The sequence below is a fragment of the Tamandua tetradactyla genome, chromosome 10, assembly GCF_023851605.1.
Source record: "Tamandua tetradactyla isolate mTamTet1 chromosome 10, mTamTet1.pri, whole genome shotgun sequence".
Taxonomy (NCBI): Eukaryota; Metazoa; Chordata; class Mammalia; order Pilosa; family Myrmecophagidae; genus Tamandua; species Tamandua tetradactyla.
The window spans coordinates 97,609,403-97,633,164 of NC_135336.1; the positions used below are offsets into that span (position 1 = coordinate 97,609,403).

Sequence of the window (23,762 nt, forward strand, 5' to 3'; positions counted from 1 at the left end):
GCTAACTCATCCTCAGTGGGGAAAGGTTGAAAGCTTTCCCCCTAAGATCAGGAACAAGAAAAAGATGCTCACTGTTACCATGGTTGTTCACCACTGTAAGGGAAGTTCTAGCTAGAGCAATTAGGCAAGAAAAAGAAATAAAAGGCATCCAAATTGGAAAGGAAGAAGTAACACTTTCACTGTTTGCAGATAACATGATCAAATACGTAAAAATCCCCTAAAAATCTACAGCAAAGTTACTAGAGCTAATAAACAAGCAGGGCAAAGTTGGAGGATACAAGATCAATATGCAGAAATCAGTAGTTTCTAATACACTAGTAATGAGCAATCTGAGGAGGAAATCAAGACAAAAATCCATTTATAATAGCAACCAAATGAAAAAATATTTAGGAGTAAATTCAACCAAGGACATAGAAGACAACAGAAAACTACAAAACATTGTTAAGAAATCAAGGAAGACCTAAATAAAAGGAAGGACATACTGTGTTCATATATTAGAAGATTAAATATAGTTAAGATGCCAATTCTATCCAAATTGATTTATAGATTCAATGCAATACCAACTAAAATCCCAACAATTTACCTTGCCTAAATAGAAAATCCAATAGTCAAATTTATTTGGAAGTGCAGGGTGCCCAAATAGCTAAAAATAGCTTGAGAAAGAAAAATGAAGTGGTATGTCTCACACTACCTGACTTTAACATATTACAAATCTATAATGGTCAAAACAGCATGATACTGGCATAAAGATTGGTACATTGACCAATGGAATCACACTGAATGTTCACAAGTAGACCTTTTCACCTATGGACAACTGATTTCTGATAAGGCTGTTCCACAAAACTGGAACAGAGTGGCCTCTTCAACAAATGGTTCTTGGAGAATTGGATATCAATATGCAAAAGATTGAAAAAGGCCCCCTATCTCACACCTTATACAAAAATTAACTCAAAATGGATCAAAGACTTTAACATTAGAGTTAATACCATAAAACTTTTAGAAGAAAATGTAGGGAAATATCTTAAAGATCTTGTCATGGAAGGTGGTTTCCTAGACCTTACACGCAAAGCACAAGAAATAAAAGAAGAAACAGATAGATGGGACCTCCTCAAAACTGAATATTTTTGCACATCAAAGGACTTTGTCAGGAAAGTAAAAAGGCAGCCTAATCAATGGGCACCAATGTTTGGAAACCACATATCAGACAGGAGTTTAATATCAAGAATGTATAAAGAGATCCTACAACTCAACAACAAAAAGTCAAAGAACCTAATTGAAAAATGGGCAAAGGACATGGGTAGATATTTTCCCAAAGGACATGGATTTCATTTTTCCTGAAATACAGGTGGCTAAAAAGCATTTGAAAAGATGCTCAAGTTCACTAGCTATGAGGGAAATGCACATAAAAACCACAAAGAGATATCTTCTCACACCTCTAGAAAGGCCATTATAAAAAACAAAAGAAAACAGAAAATGACAAGTGCTGGAAAGGATATGGAGAAACAGGTACACTCATTCACTGTTGGTGGGAATGTAGAATAGTATAGCCTCTTTGAAAGGCAGTTCGGTGTTCCTCAGGAATATTAAGTACACATTTGCCATATGGTCCAGCAATCTATCACTAGGTATATACTCAGAAGAACTGAAAGCTGGGACATGAACAGACATTTGCACACCAATAGGCAATAGCAGCCCAAATGTCCATCAACTGATGCATAGATAAACTGTGGTATATACATACAATGGAATATCACATAACTGTGAGATGGAATAAAGTAATGATGCATGCAACGATGTGGATGAAACTTTAGTACATTCTGTTGATCAAAATAAGCCAGAAACAAAAGGATAATTACTGTAAGGTCTCACAGTAATTATCCTAACTAACTATAAAAGAGCAAACTCTGAGAGTTAAAGTTGAGAACACAGGTTATCTATCAGGAGATAGAAAGAGGGTAGATATTGGGCTTACCAAGCTGAGGAAGTACAGAATGTTTAATAGGATCGTAAAGATTCAGAAATGGAAGGTACAATGCTGAGTGAGGGTAGCACAATATTGTAAATATAATGAACAAAGCTGAGTCTGAGTATGGTTGAAAGAGGAAGGCTGGGGGCTTGTATGACATCAGAAGGAAAGAGAGAGCATAAAAACTGGGATTGTATAACTTAGTGAAACCTAGAGTGGGCAATGATGGTGATTAAATATACAAATATAGAAAAGTTATTACATGAGGGAATGTAAATGAATGTTACCATTGCAAGGTTTTAAAAATGGGATGGTATATATGGTATAAAGAAAAAATACAATTAATCAAACTAGGGTCTATAATTAACAGTAACATTGTAACAACAAATAAACAGTAATATTGTGATATTATTTCATTAAATGTAACAAAGTCAATATACCAAAGCTAAATGTCAAAAAAGAAGGGGATACGTGGGAGGAGTATGGAATTTTTTGTTGTTATTTTTTTTCTCTGCAGTAGAAATGGAAATATTCACATATAGATTGTGATGTTGAATGCATAACTATGTGATTATACCAGGAGCCACTGATTAGGGAAATGGACTTAGGATGACTTAGAATGGATTGTACGATGTGTGAATAAAATCATTTAAAAAATAAGCAGAAAGATGGAAGTGTTGAAGAAGATGTGGCGAGAGATAAATACCTATGCAGTGTTGGCAGGGAAGTAGAATGGTGCAGCCCCTCTGGAGGGCAGTGGGGTGGCTGCAGAGGAGGCGAAGTTTAGGGTTGTCATATGAACCTGCAAGCCAGTCATTAGGTTTATGCTTGGAAGAACCAAAAGCAGGGATACAAACAGACATTTTCACACTGGTGTTTAAGACTGCATTATTCCCGACTGCCAATGGATGGTGGTGGCCTAAAGGTACATCAGCAGATGAACAGAAGGGTGAATCGTGGTATATGCATACAACAGAATAGAGTGCTGTTGTAGAAATGAATGAAGTTGTGAGGCATGCAACCAGGTAAATGAAATTTCAGGACATCATGTTGAATGAAATAAGCCAAAAGCAAAAGGACAAATATTGTATGGTCTTACTAATATAAATTAACTATAATGAGCAAACTCTGAGAATTGAATTTGAGAGTATAGGTTATCAGGAGACAGAAAGTGGACAGGGGTTGGGCAATTAATGATTAAGGAGAACAGAATGTTCAAGAAGCCTTATTGTAAAGGTTCTGTAAACTCTTACAGAAGTCACGTTTATTCTAGAGTTTTAACAGTTGTTTCTAAATTCTGAGATGCTGTGCTCTTTGTGCATAACCTGGCGGTTCCCCAGAACTGTAGGTATCTGTGTGACACCTGAGATTCAGAGTTAGAATTCTGCAGTTCTGAAAGTCAGCATTACTCCATACAGTGACTGTTAAAGAAGGTGAAAAAGAGACCGGACTACAATTAGTGATATGAACGAAGTGCATCAGGTTAGGACTAAGGCAAATCAGAACACAGGGTAAAAGATGATATCGTCTGCATTTTAAAACTGCAACTTCTGTGTGAGACCAAAGAAAGAGATGTTCATTTTGTCCAAAATTTAAAATTTCTGTAGCACACTCTCTAATTCAACCTTTCTGGTCAGTGTATTCAAACAACCTAATTACATGGAATAGACGAGGGAATGAGATCTTGTTATTCTGTACAGGTTAATGTACAGATATATTCCAGAGTATTTTTGGGAATAATAATAATAATATCAGGAACATGGAGGAAAATGCCCCCACATAAACTATGGACTATAGTTATAGTATTACTTTAATAATCTTTCATCAATTGTAACAAATGTAACTACTGTTAAAAAATAGTAGAGGGTGGGCCACAGTGGCTCAGCAGGCAGAGTTCTAGCCTGCCATGCCGGAGACCCGGGTTCAATTCCCGGTGCCTGCCCATGCAAAAAAAAAAAAAATAGTAGAATTACAAAAAAGGTGTTATCAAGTGTAACAAATTTTCCACACCAATGCAAGCGTTGGCGGTGGGGCCATATATTGGAATCCCATATTTTATGTATGATTGTTCTATAAACCAACAACTTCTCTATTAACAAATTTTTGAAAAATAAAAAAGCTTTATATCAAATAAATAAAAAAAAAGCTTTCATGGACTACAATAGCAGCCACTGGAGTGTTATTTAAATTGTATATTTCTTTTCAAAATATTTTAAAATTTGAATTTGAATGTTTGGAAGTCAATTTGTTTAGGATCTTTCTAACATCGGAGTAAAGACTAAATTTGTTAATTCCATATGACTGCTACTGCACATTCAAAGTTAGAAGTCATCTTAAACAAGAAATGTAAGTGGTATTTAAACCAAATCACTGTAGTTACCTTCGTTAGAGTACAATGCATGGGAACATAGCTTAGGAAAAAAAACCGTTTGCTCGCACATAGGGATCCAGAATTTATTATTTTTCATCAAGGAAGTCTTATGCAGGCTTAAGTATGGTTATCCTACTCACCTAGCCTGTAGCTTTGAATTTAGTATCTAAAGTTTCATTTGTCTACATAGAAAATATGATAATAGGTACAGATAGTGTGGGATACCCTTCAGTATTGATGATCAAAAATTCCCTTTTATTTTAGCAAATGCTCCTTCAAACAGAAAACATGTTTTGATAGATACAGGAAGTATACACACTAACCCCTCTGTCTAGACACATGCACAAATAATTCACATTTAATGAGTAATAACTGAACATGTATTTTTTTGTACAAGTTCTGTAGTTCCAACTTTTTGGCAAACATGCTATTAAATTTTTGTTAGTGGCTGATGCACTCATATTGTCGGTCCATGGATTTGACCTTATCGGCTACCCAGCAAGTAGTTATTAGAGACGGCCAGGCATGGCAAGTAGTTATTAGAGACGGCCAGGCATGGCCCTGTTCTGTACGTTTGGCTGAGATCACTTTAGATTCAAGAACATGCTGCAACTGGAGGACTTCTTGGTGTTTTTTTTTGCCTCCAAGATTTGATTGCCTCACTTGATGCCCCTTTTCTCTTCCTTGCTGCTCCTCCCCCCAACTCCCCACATCAATGGCCTTTGCTTGGCTTCCATTTCCTAATATGGTTCCTTATCTTGGGGTTTTGTTTCTTTTAGGGAGACTTCTTTGCAATTGGATGTAATTTCTCTTCTGGGGTATTGATAACTTTTTACATCACTCTGGGCTTTTCTTTACTGAGCACATTCTAATGAATGAAATGAAGAGGCATTCTGGAGTCGCTATCAGCTCTGCTCACTCACGCTTTAATTCACTATCACTTGTGGTCAGTTGTTTGCATTCATCCCTGCAGATCGCTGAATTTTCTCCCTGCCTCGGGGATGCAGGGTAGAGGCAAGCTGCTTACATGAGCACCTCATCCCTCTGACCATCTGACTGGTCCAGAAATGAGCTCGTGGCCTACACACAACCAGAGTCTTATCTGGGATTTTTCTAAGTGGAGTTTTAAGGGAAGAGTGCTTTCCTTTTCTGGTTGTAGGGTGTGGGCATGTGATTCTAGAGATATCCAGGAACAATGTGCACAGAAGAGAGCAAGAGAGAATGTCCAGATGGTAACCAAATCTCTAGATCCAGCCTACACTCCCCTGGGCCTATACTCGCTCCCCCCCCACCCCCCATTTCATAGCTCTAGGCTGAGGACCATCTGCCCAGAACCCTCAACTCAACACTTGCTATTGTTTATAGGTTGATTTGGGTTCCCGCATGTTGTATCCAGTAGGATCATGGCCAATACAGTGATTTGTGCAAAACTAGAAATTTACAAATAGAATTTAGATTTCAACCAGGCCTTGTATGAATTTTTGTCAGACTTGATCCTCAGGTATTTAGTGAACAGGGTTTAGAATGACTCTGAAGAAGGGATTGCTACTTCTGTCTACATGAGTTAAAACCTATAGGGGGGACTCACAAAGTCCCTGGGTCCCACATCCATGCCCGTGGCTCACAGTTCATATGATGAGGACTCCAACGCTCCAGTCCAGATTCCTGAATGCCACTTTCACTTATCCAACTTCCTACTTAGTATAGAAACTGTTTTCCTAATGCATTTCAGCCTCAACATATCAAAAATGAGACTCCTGATTTCCTCCTCAAACTGCTCCACTGCTTTCCTTCCTGACTCAGCTAATGGAAGGGCTATTCTTCCAATTGCTCAGATCAGAATCTTGGGCCTGCCCTTGATGTCTTTATTTCTCTCATCTACATCCAGTCCTTCAGGGGATCTTACTGAAAACACCTTGAAAATACATCCACAATGGATATACTCTACTCAGTACCTCTACTGCTAACCCCCTGGTCCAAGCCCCCATCACACCTGGATTAGCTTTCTAGCAGATCCCTCTACTTGCTCTTCTTCCCACTTAGCCTCTCATCAGCCCAACAGTCAGGAATGTCCTTTGAAAACCCAAGTCACACCTGCCACTTCACCACTTGAAAAGCATGCCATAATCCCCCATCTCATTCAGAGGAAAAACCCGAGTACTTCCAACCCAGTCCTGGTCTACCAGGTCCACCAGGGCCCTGAGAAATGGCCCGGCTACTATTGAATTCACCCCCCATTTCCTTCCCCTGGTCACTCTGCTTGCCTCTCACCTGTCCCTCAAGCTTGTCTGGTGCCTTGCTGCTGCTTTGCCTGTTGCCCTTGTGGACTGTTCTTCCTCCAGATATCAGGCTACTTTTCACCTCTCCACAACTTTGATCAAATTTCACCTTCTCAAAGAAGCCTTCCTGTCCATCCTGAACACTGGCGCAACTACTGCCCCACTCACCACCAACCATTTCTCTTCTCCCATCCCTGGCCTTACCTGTTGGGTTGACTTGTGTCCTCCAGTACAGACATGTTCAATCTTAATCTGCATTCCTGAGGGTGTGAGCCCATTATAAATAGGACCTCTTGAGGTGCTATTTTTAGTTAAGGTGTGACCCAGCTGAATCAGAAAAGGTCTCAATCCATATTACAGGGGGCTTTATAAAGAGAATCCAGAAGCCCCAGAAGTAAGAGAGGAGAGGACATTGCCATGTGATCAGAGGTAGGGATGCAAACCAAGGAATTCCAAGGATTGTCGGCAGTCAGCACCAGATGCAGGTTAGAGTTCTTGAACCACTTGATGGAGTAATGCATATCTTGACCCGTTATTCTACTACTGCTGTTAGAATGGTAGTCTTTGGGGAGATGTGCTGAAAACTTGATTTTGGAATTCTTCTAGCCTCAAAACCATGAGCCCATAAATTTCTGTTATAAAGCCAAAGCAAGTTTGTGGGGTTTAACATAGCACTCTACTTCTTTTTTTTTTTTTTTTATTCCACAGAATTTAATCTCTAGAATGTTTATACAAGTCATTCCATGAAAAAAAAAAGACACATGATGCTCCTTCAAATAATAAGCTGACGATGTTAAGGGCAATTTTTGCAAAGGCACTTTTGGTGGTTTGAACAACAATCACTATTTTAAATGGTCTCAGAATGCTGGATTGTGGAGAATCTACCTGGCCCCCAAACTAGGCCTTACCCCATAGCACAAAGGTGAAAACCTCTGCCACAAAAGGATTGCAGCCCAAGTGTCTGTGAAGGTCAGAAGTCAAACAAGCGTTCCAGACTTAGGTTAAGACTCATTTTTTCTCATATCATAAGAACCTAACCTTGAATTTTACAATTAAAAATCAAGAGGATAATTCCCCTTTAACACTACTGTACTTTGGTGAAAATGCAGGTTTTGGAATTAGAAGACCCTTATCTGTGCCATGTACTAAGGTCCTGGTATTGGAAAATTTACCTATTATCTCGGAGTTTCAATTGTCTCAAATGTGAGTAACAGCCATACCCATCTCATCTGCTTGTTTTAATGAAAAAGTTCAGATAGACCTCAAAGCACTCTGTAAACTTCATAATATTAAACAAATATGTGCAATTATTATATCTAACATACATTTTTGGTTATTTATAGAGATTATTTTTTCTGTCAGTTTAAGAAAAACCTTTCACTTGAAATGAGTATAATTTCATCCAGAAAAAAGAGATTAAACACGAAGCGTGTTAATTCATGGCCAGAGAGTATTTGTTTATCAACTTGGAAGAAGTTTAATGTTGGCCCTTGAATTCTGTAAGTTCTTAAAAAATAAGACCATGTTTCAATCATTTGACTTAAAAATGATAAACCTCTAACAAATCTCTAAGGTAAAGATATAGAGCTAGGGCACTGTGACAGTGGCTCAGTGGTAGAATCCTCGCCTGCAATGCCAGAGACCTGGGTTCAATTCCCAGTGCCTGCCCAGGCCAAAAAATATATATATATATATATAGAGAGAGAGAGAGAGAGAGATAAAGTTATAAGTAGCTACAATGAAATATCATGTAACATAATATTTTCTTCTTTTATTTGGAAGTCCTTACAAAGGAGCTGAAAGCTTATATATTATATATATAGTAAAAGAACAAAAACTAAACTATTAGCTTCAATTACTTCCTAAAATCTTAGATATATTGGTTATAAGAGTCAATAAATTCTCCTTTTGGGTATAAGCTAGTTCGAGTTAGTTTCTGTCACTTAAAATCAAAAGGATCAAGATTAAAACATGATTTTAGGAATAAAAGTTAATGATTCAAACAGCTTTTGTTCCAATCTAATTCTTCTAAAAAATGATATTAAAATATTCATACCCATGTTTCCAAAATTTACACTTCTGATACTTTTGCTTGAAGGAAATTTGCAGACAAAGGCCAATACATAATGAGGTTCACTGACTCATTGCTCATAATGGTTAAACTCTGGAAATCGACCAAATATTTAGAGCTGGATCAGGGGTTTCCAAAATGTACTTCCCAGATCCCTGGGAATCCCTGATACTACTTCAGGGAGTCTGAAAGGAAAAAACTGTTTTCATTGTAATATTAAGTTGTTTTGCTGTTCTCACTGTATTGACATTTACAGTGGTGGTATAAAATCAATGGTGAGTAAAACCGTTAGGGTCTTAGCACAAATCATGGCAGTTGCACTGAAATTTTCTAGTAGTCATTGCACTATTTACCATCACTCACTCACAAGTAAACAAATAAACAAATGGCCAGTTCCATCGAAGCATATTCTTGGTGAAGCAATGAAAATACTAATTTCATTTAATCTCAAACCTTGAGCTCACGCATTTTTAATATCCTACATTCTTAGTAACAAAACTGGAAGAACACACCACAAAAAGCACTTCTACTGCATACTGAGCATTACAGCTGTCACAAAGAAATGTACTTCTGTACTTACTTGAGTTGCAAGCTGAAATAGCCATTTTTTTCCATGAAATTCCACACTCACTTGAAATAATGGCTACTTACAAGCTATAGATTTTCAGACTCACATGTTTGGCATATACTTTCATGAAAGAGAAATAAATCAGGCTGTCACTCTTAGGACAGCAACTGACAGTGTGTGTTGCCAATGACAATATCCAAGCTTTCAAGCAAAAAATAGAATTTTGGAAAACTTGTATTTGCTACCATGAGCTTGACAGCTTCCCAATACTTCCCAAGATTATCTGATGATGAGATCAAAGAGATCAAGGCTGACATTAAAAAATGTGATTTGTTTGATATTATATAACAAAAATGGGTCAACATTTGGAAGATCTATATAACTCAGTGAACCAATACTTTTCAAATGATCAGTGTATCAGGTTTCAAAATCATGCATGGATAAAACATTCATTAAATGGCAATGATAGATCAATGAATTTTAATATAGAGGAGTACAAAAAATTCTGATAGAGCTTCCAATTCTTGACTGGAACCAAACTTTAAAATATTGCCATGCTTATTTTATAATAATTTTATAATAATTTTTAAATTATTCTCCATACATGATTGATACTATAGGATATTTATGGTTTATTCCCTTGTTTTATTTATCATTTGTCTTTCTGATTGGAATGAGAATGCCATGAGGGAAAGGCCTTTTAAAAATTTTCTTCACCACTGTATTCTTTGGAGCCCAGGATAGGTGGGCCTGGCATGGAGTAGGTATTCCATAAAGGATGGCTGAAGAAATAAATACAACCACAAGGTGAGATATGCAGTTTGTCACAGTCTGGGGTACCAAAAATTTCTAATGATTTGAGAAAATTCTTAAGACGTGGGTTTTTTAAAAAACAAATTCAAAATTATTTATGTACAGTTACATCAAATATCTAATATATAACAATGCAAAATGCATAATATAATATGTTATTTTTGAGCACACCTGGATTTTTTTAAAAAACAAAACTAATAGAGTTTGTGGGAAAAAAGTTTGAAGCAGACCACTGGAATCCTGTGCAACTTTATAATCTGACAAGCTAATTATCCCTCTGGAAAATGAAGCTAAAAATCAACATGAAAAGGAAGTTATGCCAACCACTGGCCTTACGGGAATCTGGCAGCAAAGGGAACAGAGCATATACTGTACCCTCCTTCTCCGGTCCTTGCAACCATCCTACTGCAAGCCTGCAGCTTCCTGGTTTTACACCACTCCCACCATTCGGCCTGGTGGAGGCAGGGCTAGGCAGTGTGGAGCGGTGTGGGAACCGGCAGGAAAGCAGCCTTTACCTTTCACCTTCACGTGGACACTCTGGCTGGTGGACAGCTGCGGTTGGACCAGCACGTTGCAAGTGTATTCCCCCTCGTCCACCTCCTTCTGCACATCCGAGAGTTTTAGAGTTCCGTTGTTCTCGAATGCCACTTGGCGGTGGTTGAAGGGAAGCAGGTTAGAGTTCTTGTACCACTTGATGGAGTAATACGGGTAGCCAATCACGCGGCAGTGAATGTACGTATCTCGACCCGCTATTGCTGTGATGTTTTTCATTGGTCGAATGCTCGCAGGCCCTGGAGGGACACAGAGACACTCTTGAAAAATAATTTAAGGGTACATTCCATGTGGGAAAATGGGTACGCTTATCCTGGAGTTGAAAAATGCAGATCATTTTCACGGAAGCACGTGTTCTCAATTGAAATTTTTTTTTCCTTCTGCATTTGCCATTTTCTACTCAGATTTTTTAAAAGTTAGATGACTTTTAGATGAATTGCGGGAGGGCAAAACACCTTATCAAGGTTTTGAATTAAAACATTTTGAATTATAGGATAAAAGGCAACTCAATATAAAGCAACTTGTCTACCCTGGACAATCATGCTCTTTACATGGAGACGCTGGGAGCAGTCCATCAGTGGTTTATCTCTCTCTGTAAGATTTATCACGGAGGTGGAGGGTATGCCACGCTGCACTGTGAATGTAAGTTAAAAATACCATGTGCATGAGGGTTTACAATGAATATAATAAAACAGAAGACAAGGTTAGAAAGGAGGGAGCATGCAGAGCATAAACCAGGAAAGGAAATCTCAAGTGGACAAGTCTAAGAGTTAAAAAAAAAAAAAAGCCAACAAGCTGACTAAAGAAGCCAAAATGCCATTTCCAACATTAACCCAATCAGTGCCATTCCTGAGTAGGAAGGAAAGGGTGGGAAATGGGAAGCATCGGTTCGCCCGTTTTGGCATTCCAGGACTCGGCTCGGTGCATGCGAGGCCTTCTTCTCCGCTGGGGTGGGCCATGTGTGTGTTTTCGAGGAGCTGATTTGACAAGCACCTCTTACGTTTATTCGAGCCTGGTACAGGACGACTCCCGCGGAATTGTTGGCTGTGCAGCGGTAGACGCCCCCGTCGCGGACCTGCGAGCTGGAGATGTTGAGATAGCTGACCACGTTGCCCTCCGACGTGATCATCTGGCTGAGGCGGTGGCCGGCGCCCTTGAGAATGGGGTCGTCGTCCAGAGTCCACGTAATCGTGGGCAGCGGCGTCCCTTTCACGTTGCACATGAGGGAAACCGGCTCTGCTGGGCTCACCACTTTTTCACTAAAGGCAGAAATGATTTTGGGAGTCCCATCTGCAGGAAGACAAATCAGGGAAGGAAGTGGCACATATAAATCACGGAACAACTTCCAAGTATACTTATTTAATGATCAGGCAACAGAATATCACTATTCAAAAAAAAAAAAAGTCTGGTTTCTTGGTGATGCTAAGTCCCTGGAGAATAACAAGATTGCACTATTTTCAAAATGGACAGGTGGAGTATTGGTATTGGCAGGCTGTAACAAATCACATACATGTCCTGATTGTCATAATAAGGGGAACCATGATGCAATCCCCCATGTTCCTGTCCATGCCAGCTCCTAAGAAGTCCACAACACCAACAAAAATAAATAAATAAATAGGAAAAAAACAAAAAATGAGATAAATTTTAAAAAAATAAGAAAAAAAAAAAAAAGTCCACAACATGAACAGGTCTGTCTGCACCCAACACGGTAAACACAAAGGAAAACCACTACATCCCCAACCTGCCACTACTGGGATAAAGTAAAGAGCTGAGAGACTGCTCATCTCATCATCATTTTCATATAAGAAATAATCTTTTACTGTTTTGGTGACAACAGGTAAGTGCCTGATTTCCATGAAGTCTCTGAGCTTAGGATAAAAGCAAAACAAATGATGACCCTTCCAGCCTGTTCTAAATATCTTCACAAGTATGTTAAGTAGCATGGCCATAAAATTTATCATCCAAACCAGGAACCTACTGAGAGTGAAATGGGCACCACCAATAATTATCCAAGGAGGACAGGAACAAGCCAGGGCTGTCCAGGTGACAGGAACTTCCAATATGTTCAACAAAGATCAAATGTTCATACTCCACTAATCTTTTGCCATTTATATGTACCATTTCCCATGCTATTTTTAAAATACGCTTGTTGCTTTTGAAATATGTTTTTCCATGGAAAAAAGAGATTAGTGCATATTAAAGAAGAAATGTATGAGAGTCGAGAGAAGAAAGTCCATAGGCTTCCCAGCCTCACGTGCCCAAATGAAGGTCACCATATTCGGCTACTGGCATAACTAAATAGGCAACAGGATTTCTGAGTCTTGTAAGAAAACTCATCTGGAGGGATTGGTTTTTGTTTTTTTAAAATTTTAAAATTAAAAACATACAGTCATGTTATAAACTCTATAATAGTGTTATACTTTTATAATCACTTGGTCAAATAGTGCTTAAATAAATGAAAAGAGAAAATTCAGGTTTTAGTGTTTAGTTACAAATTTCCTTATATATTTACCATTTCTTGCATTCTTTATCCCTTCTATAAATCTTCATTTAATATTTCTTACTGTGCAGGTCTTTTGGCATCATTTTTTCATTGCTTTGATTTTTTATATTGCCTTGATTTTTAAAGAATAACTTTGTTATATATAGAAATTGGGGTTGACAGTTTTTTCTTTCCTCTTCAATGTTTTCAACATTGCTACATTGGCTTCCAGCATCCAAAATTTCTGATGGAAGTCAGCCATCATTTGTATTGATGTTTGCCTTTGTGTTATATCTTTCCTCCCTCAGGCTAACAAGATTTTGCCTTCGATTTTCATCAGCTTAACTCTGATGTGCCTGCATATGATTTTCTTTGTATTTATTCTGCTTAAGGTTTGCTGAATTTCTTAGACCTGTAAATCCATGGTCTTTTTGTTTTTGCCATATATGGGAAATTTTAGCCATTATTTCCTAAAATACTTTCTGCCCATTCTCTTTATCCTATTTTGCTAGACCTCTAATTACACGTCGATCAGGACATTTGAAAAAAGTCCCATATGGTACTAAGGCTTTGCTCAGTTTCCTTTGCAGGAGTTTTTCTCTCTTGATTCTGATTGGGTAATTTCTTTTAATACATCTTTAAGTTTACTGATATTTTATTCTTTTCTCTCCAGTCTAAGGCTAAACCAGTCAATTTTCCAATGTATTTGGTTTCATTTTTACAGTTTCCATTTCTCTGTTGTTTCCCATATGTTCACTCATTATGCCTAACTTTTCCTTTAAGCTATTAAACATATTTGAAATAGCAGCTTTAAAGTTCTTGGACGCTTGTTTGAGCATCTGAATCCTCTCGGGGTCTCTTTCTGCTGCCTACATTGTCTTTTGACCTTTAGTGACAGTTTCTTGGGCTTTTTTTTTGTATATGTCTTGTTATTTTTTTAATATATAATTTTTAATATAATTTTTTAAATTTAACTTTTTAAAATATAAGCATATATTCCAGAATTTCTGGATTCTGTCACCTTTTGTAAAATAAATGTGATCTTTTTTCTACCAAGCAGGTAAAATCACTGCTGATCATATTAAATTTACAGAGGGTTGATTCTATAGTTCTTTAGAGTGGGACAGTTTCCACTTTGCCTATTTCAGGGTGAATCCCTTAGTCTTTCCTTTTTCTCTTATGGGTTGACTCTTCTGAGGTTTACAGGGAAACCTAAAGGTTTATTAGCTCTCTGACTTTCAGAGATTCATACTTTAAACTCTACCGCCCTTGAAATGAGTGATAAAGGAAACATCTATTTGGCTTTCCAGCTTTTCTAATGTTACTTTCCATTGGGGTCCTTGGATTCTCTCCCACAATTTTGCTGTTCAGACATCAGCCTAGTTTTTAAAGAAGCTTTATTTGCAGATTTTAGGACTCCTTACTGCTATTCCCTCCTTCCTGGAATTCACCCCCTCTTCAATTTGCAGCTGATTTCTCAGCCCAGACCTCTGTCCTCTGACACCTCAACTGCAAAAGACTACAGCTTTCTGCCCTTTTCTTGTCCCCGGCAGAGCACATGGACTAGAGCGTGTCATTAGGGAAAGGCAGTTTCAGTGTGGTCACCATCTTATCCTCTCCCTTCTCTCAAGGGTCAAATCCTTCCCTGCCTACTTTTACTGTTTCTCCAGTGTCTGCATACAGTTTTGCTTTTCCCAAAGTTCATAATTGTTTTCTGCTTGCCAGTTAGTCTGATAAACACCATTCCGTCACTTCCAAAACTGGAATATATGACTTTGTTATTATTATTAAACTATTTTCTGGTTGACCTGGTTTGATCACAAACCTTTAATTATTAGTTTCTAAGCCCTTTAGATTTCCAGTCCAACCCCTTTAGCCTTTTAGGACATGCCTCCAGATTCTGAGCTATGTCAATAGTCATTCCTAGTTCATATTATTATGAATTTTATAATTTGATATTAATCTACAGCTATTTCAGCAGGAATATGGGAAGGCTAGTCAGGGGCTACTACTTAGGCATCACTTTAAAGCAGGTACTAGATATGTATTTGTAATTCCATTTCTGCTTTCTTTTGCTGTATTAGCACTGTCAAATCTCAGAAGAGGGGGGAAAAAAACCACACAGTGATGCTTCTTATCCTGAATGGAAACTGACATGGAAAAAATAAATCTGTGAATGTGCTTAGCATGCACCTGTGCCCCCTTTTTTTCATTTAAGTGACAGGCTCTTTTGGAGATGAAAGCAGATGCTATTTTCCTAGGAGGACCTGAGCATCTTTGAAATCTTCCCTGCTGTCACTATCTGAACTCTCTTGATATCATTATAGATTATTTCATCTGTGCTTTGCTTGCTGAGGTAACTATGCCTAGACACACAGTCCCTACTTTTTCTACAAAGAATCTAAATATTCAGACAATGCAAGGACTCTAGTTTTTACTAACAACATTAGTAAAATTCCTCTGCACAAATTGATTCCTTTCTGTACTTAATTATTAGGTGGAACACAGTGTCAGGCATTTAATCCGAGCACCATACATTCGGCTAATTCTACCTTGGCTTTACAACATAACTATCCGCAAAGGAATGCTTGAATCAAAGTAGGAATCTTATTACTAGACCTGATTCTTTCTAAAAACGAGCCAAGGTTAAAGAAGTAATGGTATATCCTCTTCGCGTCAAGACATATGTAATTTTATGGCACATATAAATGGATTTTACTTTTTTTTCCCCTTGAGGCTATGTGAAAGTCATTTAATTGTTTTAACCAATCTATAACTGACAAATTTAATTTATATATGAAATCATAATTTCCAACAAAACACACATGCACACAGATAACGGCTAGTCCAAATGTCTAAGGATAAATATATGTCTTGCTTGCAAGTTACCAGTGGTAGCTTCTGTACCTAGTTGACTGATAAACTTGAAGATAAAAGTCTTTATAGCAGCCAATTAAGAAAGGTGATGAGTATAACATAACCATGTGTCAGCGACCAAACTCTCAAAGTATTTCATTACAAATTCCATTCCCTAAATTTGTAAAAATTTATACTTAACCATGGACAACTGTACCAATCAAGTGACTTTTTTTTTCACTCCACCAGGCACAATAGTGAAATTTCCCTCTGTACTTTGCCTCTTAAGCTGCAGTTTTCAACAGGGGGCTGCTTAACCCTCATTGGATGTATTTGTCAATGTGTGGAGACATTTTTGGTTGTTGTAACCATGGCGGTGGTAGATGTTATTAGCATCTGGTGAGTAGAAGCCAGAGATGCTGCTAAAAACCCTACAGCGCATAATACAGCCCACAACGCAAGCATTATTGGGACACCCTGGTCTAGAGGATAATGAATTGTCAACAATACATTTCAAGTTTCCGGAGTTTATATCTGGGCATATGGCTTTAAATTCATGAGTGTGCAGCATTTCTGTTTCTAAACTGTATGTGACATCTAACATATACAATTTTATTCTTATCAGAAGTTGCACTTTCATTTGCCTGGTAAGCTGGAAAACAGGGTTGACTTGTCAGCTCATCAGATAAACAAAAACCTTAAACCTCCAAGTAACCAGCACCACTTGACGCTGTGCTCTCATTTCGGGAGCGCTCTGGGTGTGGTCTTTATTCCAGCCACATCCTACAAGGAGACCCACTGACCTTCAAGGACCACCTGCACAAAGTCTTGAGCAGACAGCTTGTCCTTGCGAACAAAGCACTGGTACGCGCCCCCGTCACTTTTGACCATGTGATCCATTATAAGATTCTCGTGGTTGATCCCTGTGATCCTCACATTTTTTCCAGGGTTGAGTATTTCACCATTTCGGTACCAGGAGAGCTCCTGGTCCTCAGTCCCTGTTACACTGCAGGACAAGGAAACCTGGCTACCCACGCTGCTTTTAACTTTCCTGGGGCTGATGGTAGCTTTCAGTGGCTCTGGAGATCGGGAAAGAGAGGGAAAAGAAAGAAGTTAAAAACGTCAAATGTAGAGCTATCAGGTCCAACAACACGCTGGACTTTTCACAGGGCAAATGCATCCTGGTACGCGTACTTCTTATATTCAGTATTATTTTATGATGCACCATTTTGCTGGTGAATTGCTTTCTCACTGAATAAAACTGAGGTTGGTGGTATTAACCCAGGGTGAAAGACTGAACTATGCTCCCAACAAAGACACGTTCAGTGTTAACCTCCAGAAGAGCTACCTCTGGTTGAGATCTCATTTGTAAATAGGATCTTCAAAAATCCTATAACAGTGAGGCCAAAATGAAACAGGGTAGGATTTAATATGGTATTAGAGAAGTCCTATACACAGAGGAAATTTGGACATGGAAGCAGAGGCCGCAGGAGGAGACAGGAGAAGACAGATTACCACGTGACAGAGGCGAAGACTGTGAAGAAGCCACCTCTGTAGGCTACAGACTCTGGAAAAGACACAGCCCCTGAAAACTTGATTTTGGACTTCTAGCTTCCATATTGTGAGCGAATGAATTCCTCTTGTTTAAGCCAACCAGTGTGCGGCATTTGTCATAGCAGCCCTGGAAGACTGAAACACATGTACGTACAATAACAATGCAAAGTCCAGGTCAGTAGTCGGGGCATACAAATTTTAATATTTAAATAGGATTTGTCTTTTCCCAGTGAAGCTTTGATGGAATTGTCCTTGTCTACACTCACACATACCTATACTCACTCACACCCCTATTCTGGCTTCACTAGGACCAATAATATCCAACTGTAAAAACAAATTTAAAAAGCAACACAGGCTTTTAGAGACAGTGACTTTAAAGTAGAGTTATCTTTAAAATGAGGCTTTCTCAGATGAAATTCCCATCCTTGACTTCTTATATTTTGAATTCAATAAATCTAATTCAATCCAGCAAACATTTATTGTGTGTCTGTTATGTGTCAAGGACCTGGTTAAACCCAAGATGAGATGAAGATGAAGGAGGCATAATACACTAACATTTGTGGTAACTTATCAAATCCACTTAACGGGTAAATGGCAAAATCTATGTTTTTATCCCCAGTTATTCCTGACTTGGATCACACTGTGAGGTGTTTGGTTTTAAGGAGCCTATAGCCTGCTAGGTACATAAATACCAGAATGATGATAATAACCAAGCAATGATGATAATAACTCAGAGGTCCACTAGAGACAGGAGTTGTGGAAGAAGGATGGATGGGAAGAAGTCCTCAAATATCAAGGGTGGGTGGAAGGAATTGGAAGACGATCTTGCAAGAAAGTGAAGCTCAGCCATCTTCTGAGAAGGTTTCTGATTCCGGTTGGCAGCAACATAGGGTATCTCAGGATGAATGGTGTGAACGAAATTGTTAAAAGCAGTAGGAGCCAAGTTCTCAAAGGGCCTTGAGATGCTCTCATTGAATTAGAGGGAACTAAAAGAAGCATTTGAGATTTTTTTTTTTTTAGTAAGTGAGTACCAAAATCAAGCATGTTTTAGGGAGAATCAATGGATCACACTGTTCTGGACAAATTAGAGGAGCAGGAGATTGGTCAGTAAAGAGGCATTACAAATATCTGGTTTAGATGCAATTAAGACACAATTTGGACAAGGCTGAGGCAGGGGGGCATTGCTGAGAAACCCTGTGAGGTCCAAACTAGGCAGAACTTGGATGCAAAGAGGAAAGTCTTAAAAAGGGTCTGAGACTTAAAGATTGCATTTGGGACAGAGGAGGTGGGAAGACATTTCCAATAACAAGAAGAGACATTTATAAGATAAAGATATTGGTGAGTTCAGTTTGGAATAATATTTCGGCGGTGCCAGCTGAACATCTGAATGAAGAAATAAAATTGGGAAGGAAGTTTGTCTAACACTCAGGAAGAAAACAGTCTAAACATGCAGATTCAGGGCTTATTTTCATAGGGGAAGGATTTGAAATCATGAGAAAAAACAGAGCACCACAAAAAAGAGAGACGAGATCCCAAGAAAAGATATCGGATAAAAAACTTTGATTCAGTTTTTGCCCATGTAAAATTCTGAATTTAGAAGCCAAGGGAGTGCTTTCTAACTAGAGAAGAAAGAGAAGACAACCAAAACAAAGAAAGGGCAGTCACAGGGAGGGAGAGGACCTTTGAGAAATGTTCGAGAATTTATTTAGAGGAGGCAGAAGGATACAGTTATAAAAATAAGCACAGTCAGAATTAAAACTTGTCCACGTATAATTTTTATAAAATAGAAGGTGATAAATGCCTTTTGAGAAACAGCAATAAAATTCTCTGGGAGTTGAGCAAAAGCTTGGGGGTGAGGGATGGGGGAAATGTCTATGTGGATGGGGCATTATTTTGGGCTTAGAAAGATGGGAAATTGTAAACCTTCAAGTATTAGAAGATGATATTCAATGAGAAGGGAGTGATATAAGCAATGAAGCTTTCAATCATGAAAGGGATGGGTTTTCATAGGGAATGGGAAAAAAGTTAGATTTAGCAGGAATAGATATTTTTGAAGCAAAGCAATGGAAAATACAACAGAATGAGTTTGTTTGAGGTGCTTTGGATTTCAATCCTAAAATAAAAACTTTTTCTTCAACTGGAAATGAGGAGCGATGAAAGATATTTTAACATAGAGGACATTTTGAGTCAGTGGAAATAATTCTCATTGATGGACCAATGCTACTTTTACTTCATATACAAAGTTTTTTACCTAAAGGAATGTAAGTATGCAGACAGTATCTTATATTTCTTTCTAGTTCCAATCTAAGCAGGTTTGGATGATATTTTCAGGATTCAGGCTGGACAGCTGGTTCCAGGCAATGAATGGGACATTTACCCTAAACACAGCATTTCGCTAAGGCGGCCTGCATTCAGAATGATATTTCAGAGGCAGCTCCATAAACAGACATGGGCCTAGGACAAAGCCAGAACAAGAAAAGGTCTCCCTTTTCGGACTGACTCACCTTCACAGGGACTCAGTTCGTTCACCAAATAAAGAACAGATCAAAACAAATAAAAACTATTATATATGGCCAAGAGACAGCTGTTCTGACCAAGGTTGTGCCATGCGATGTCGGATAAAAAACTTTGATTTGGCTTTTGCTTGCGTAAAATAATGGAGTTTGATAGGATCAGAGGACAAATAATAGGTAAGTGAATTGCACTTTGTCCCTATTGCGACCATAACCCTCGTCCCCCAAGTTTGCCTCTGGCATCTTTCTGAAAACACCTCTACAAACCAATTGGAGATGAACTATATTCTCCATACAATATGGAGGCCTATAATCTGAGTCCAAATCCAATATGTGGATAATTCAGAGTCCTATATTTCTGCTTACAACAATCCCATTTAATAGAATTTGAAGTATCATCCTGAAAAAGGCCAAGGATAACTGCTTTGATCTGATGCAGTCACCTCTCGTGAAAGAAAAATCCTGCCCTTCTCCCTCTGTCTACTTTCATAGAGGCTGGCCATTCTGAATTCAACATCCAGATAAGCTTTATCTCAAAAATGTGTAAGTGAACCACAGAACACATTGAGTGGGCCTTTGGCCTAACAGAAAGCTCTGAGGTTTGGGGATCTGACAGAGCTTTCCAGTTGGGTGGTGTTTGGCAACTCCTCCGAGCATTAATTTCCTCCTCGGCAAAGTGGGTTCAATATGGGACTCAGTCAGACTGCTGTGAAGATTAGTGCAAGGCAGCAGGGAAAGCCCAGAGATTATTTTAGGACAGAAACTCCATAAATGGCAGCTACCATCACCGCTGTAAATTACCGTCCAACTTACGTTTCACGTACAGGCGGCCAATCACTTTAGCAGTTCCGTATCTGTTGGACACTTCACACACATAGCTGCCTGAGTCAGAAGGACGGGTATTCTCAATGACCAGTCCTGTTATGGTCTTCTGGAACCTTCCTGAGAGTTCCAGAGGCATGTTGTCCTTCAGCCAGCGGTAATCTGGCTCAGGGTGCCCAAGCGCTTTGCAAGGAAGCTCCACACGCTGCCCTGCCATGGCTTTGCGATGGTCAAACCCATCCAGTATGGATGGGGCTGAGTTGGCTGGATCTGTAAAAGAACGAGAAACTCTCAGAAGCAGTGAGGAGTGGAAATGGTTATTTAGAATTATAGGGCTTCATATGTAATTTAAATCTCATATGTTATACCAGCCATCAATACAGAGCTTTAACGTTTTGTATATGAATAGGAAAAAATGTCCTAGTCATAAATTCCCTCCACTCAAAACTTTACAAATGGCTGAACAACTGCACATCTCATTTCCTACTAAATGACAAAGACAGCCAGAATCAGAATGCTTCCAGGGGTTCCCAGCAAAGGCCAGGAACTGAATTGTCTTATCATAACCCAGAAATGTTAGACCTACCCTTTCAAAAGAGCAACCGTAACAAAAATAGTTGTTTAGCATTAGCAAAGTATATTTCACAAGAAAAATGTTTGCACATAGTGATCGAATTTGAAAATGCTTTATTTATCATTCCACAAGTCCAGGAGCAGCATGAAATTAGGCATTGGAGACTCAGTGGCAAACAAGGCAAGGACACTGCTCTCTCGAAGCTGACATGCTAGTTCGATGGTTGCAAAAGTGGGGAAGGCAGACAATGTATTAGTGAACAAATAAGTTTACTTAGCTTATAGTATGTGCAATGAAGGAAATAAAAGAGGTTGACACAATGGAGAGAGTGCAGGTGTGTGTGCTGGGAGTCAGGGATGGGGAAAGGAGGGACATCAGGGAGGCTTTAGGTATAGCTTTCAGGGACAGTCTCAGTGAAGACGTGATCTCAGTGTCAAAACGTGGGAAAGAAGAAAATCAACAAGATGCAATAATAATGAACGGGTTAAAAAAAGGAAGTGGCTTCCAGATGATCACTTATGACATGTGCCTACTTTTAAAAAGCAACACGTGATATAAAATTTTTCTGTTCTACTAACTGATGTTTAGCCTGCATTACATCCTTGAGTCAGATGAGAAAGATCAAATGTTTCTGAGAACTGGGTCAGTGGAAACCACTCAGTTTAATGTCCTTCATGTTTGGCTGAAAGTAGCAAGGTTCTCAATGGTATAATTTTTTAATTATTAAGAATGTAAAATATAGATCCCTGATTGCAAACTAATAATAAGACTCAATGACCTTATCTTGTCCTCACTTTTAATTCTTCATGTTCAGAACATGCTTATATCACAGGGGATGAGCAGTCATGTTGGTCTCCACAAGGATATGATGGAATAGATACATAAACATCTCTGTTTTAATTTGAAAAAAAGGCCATGTGTATTTTGATCTATCTGTAGCAAACTACATAGCAAAGGACTGCATATCCACTCTCCTCTCAAATAAGCACCAATTTGGAAAGATCTCTTTAAAAGGCTGTCATTCAGTAGTCAGCCACAGGGCATGTTCAACAGACACAAAGGAAAACTGCTTCTGCTTTGAATTTTCTTTGTGATCAAGAGAGACAGAAATCCCTATGAACCTGCTGGTCCCTTCCTCTTTGCTGGTGCCTTGTAAGAATGATGTAAGTGGGATTTGATGAGGAGACCGAAATAATCTCCTAAAGAATGCCTGACCAAGTTTCCAGGACTCTTCTGAGATCCTATCATCCATTAACTGAAGAATTCTATATTCCACAATGATATTCATTCTAATGTTTGGTTTTGGGGCTCCAGAGGGAATAAAGATATAGAAGTTTCATAATACCAAATACAAAAAGCAGTTTTCCAGGAAACTTTTACTGCTCTATTTCATCTAATACTAAAGTATATTGCTTACAGACCTGAGAAGATGCTGCCTTGAAGAACAAGCTACTTTCTAACAGTTAAAAAGAGATAGGTCTAAAAAAAATGCCTCACTCATCCCAAAACATCCTTATATATCAACTGAGAATCCAGGAAAATGGTTATCTTTGCCTATTTTCTGCATCCATTTTTCCAGAAGTGCCACCACCTGCACACCTGGTGGGTACCTTGAAGTATAAGAAATGAGGATGTCCCTAGTGTCTTCTCAAAAGGTGTTCTTGCACATCCTTGACCATGTGTGATTTTATCACTTTTTACTATAATAAGACTTGCAGACAATTTAAACAATGCAAGAATATTGTCTGCCAAATAATCTGTGTCTGAGATACACATATTACTTGGGATCAGATTCTCTAATAGTATTCCAAAATCTGCTTCATTTATCCAAGAAACCTGGGATATAATGATAGTCCTCACCCATAAAGAACATAGATTTTAGTTACACTAGAGCGGAAGAATGGAAATATTAAAACAGTAGTAAGAAACAGATGTAAAAACTTATCATTCTTCATAGGGAGGGGGTGAATTTAGGGTTTGAGAAGGTGTCACAAAACCCTTGGAGGGGAGGCTAACAACCAAAGTCAGAGTTGGATCTTCTGATTATTTTTCAGGACAATCTCAGAAATCAAACACTAGGTGCCCACTTCCAGTGCTAGTCGTTACAAAAAAATTATCAATATGCAATTATTGCACTTAAAACCATTTATTCCAACTAAAAATGACCAATGTATTGATAGCATATGTTGCATGTTGATCATTCTGGGTCCATTTTCCCAAGTTCAGACATTTCCTTTCAATATTAAGCTTTTAATCGCAGGAAAATTTTCCTAATTATTGTTTTAAATATTTGTTCTGATCTATTATTTGGTTTTCTTCTTCAGCGACTCTAATTTTACAT

At 38.5% G+C, this 23,762-nt stretch overlaps 1 protein-coding gene across 1 annotated transcript in view; it reads right to left on the reverse strand.

Moving 5' to 3' along the window:
* Positions 1–23,762, reverse strand: part of DSCAM (DS cell adhesion molecule) — a 696,179-nt gene that overhangs the window by 301,838 nt on the left and 370,579 nt on the right. The window contains exons 4-7 of the mRNA XM_077118949.1: positions 20,839–21,117; positions 16,762–17,037; positions 11,614–11,910; positions 10,584–10,859 (exon numbers count right to left, since the gene is read on the reverse strand). Of these exons, the coding sequence (XP_076975064.1) occupies positions 10,584–10,859; positions 11,614–11,910; positions 16,762–17,037; positions 20,839–21,064 (1,075 nt within the window). The 5' untranslated portion in view covers positions 21,065–21,117. The remainder of the gene's footprint in view (positions 1–10,583; positions 10,860–11,613; positions 11,911–16,761; positions 17,038–20,838; positions 21,118–23,762) is intronic.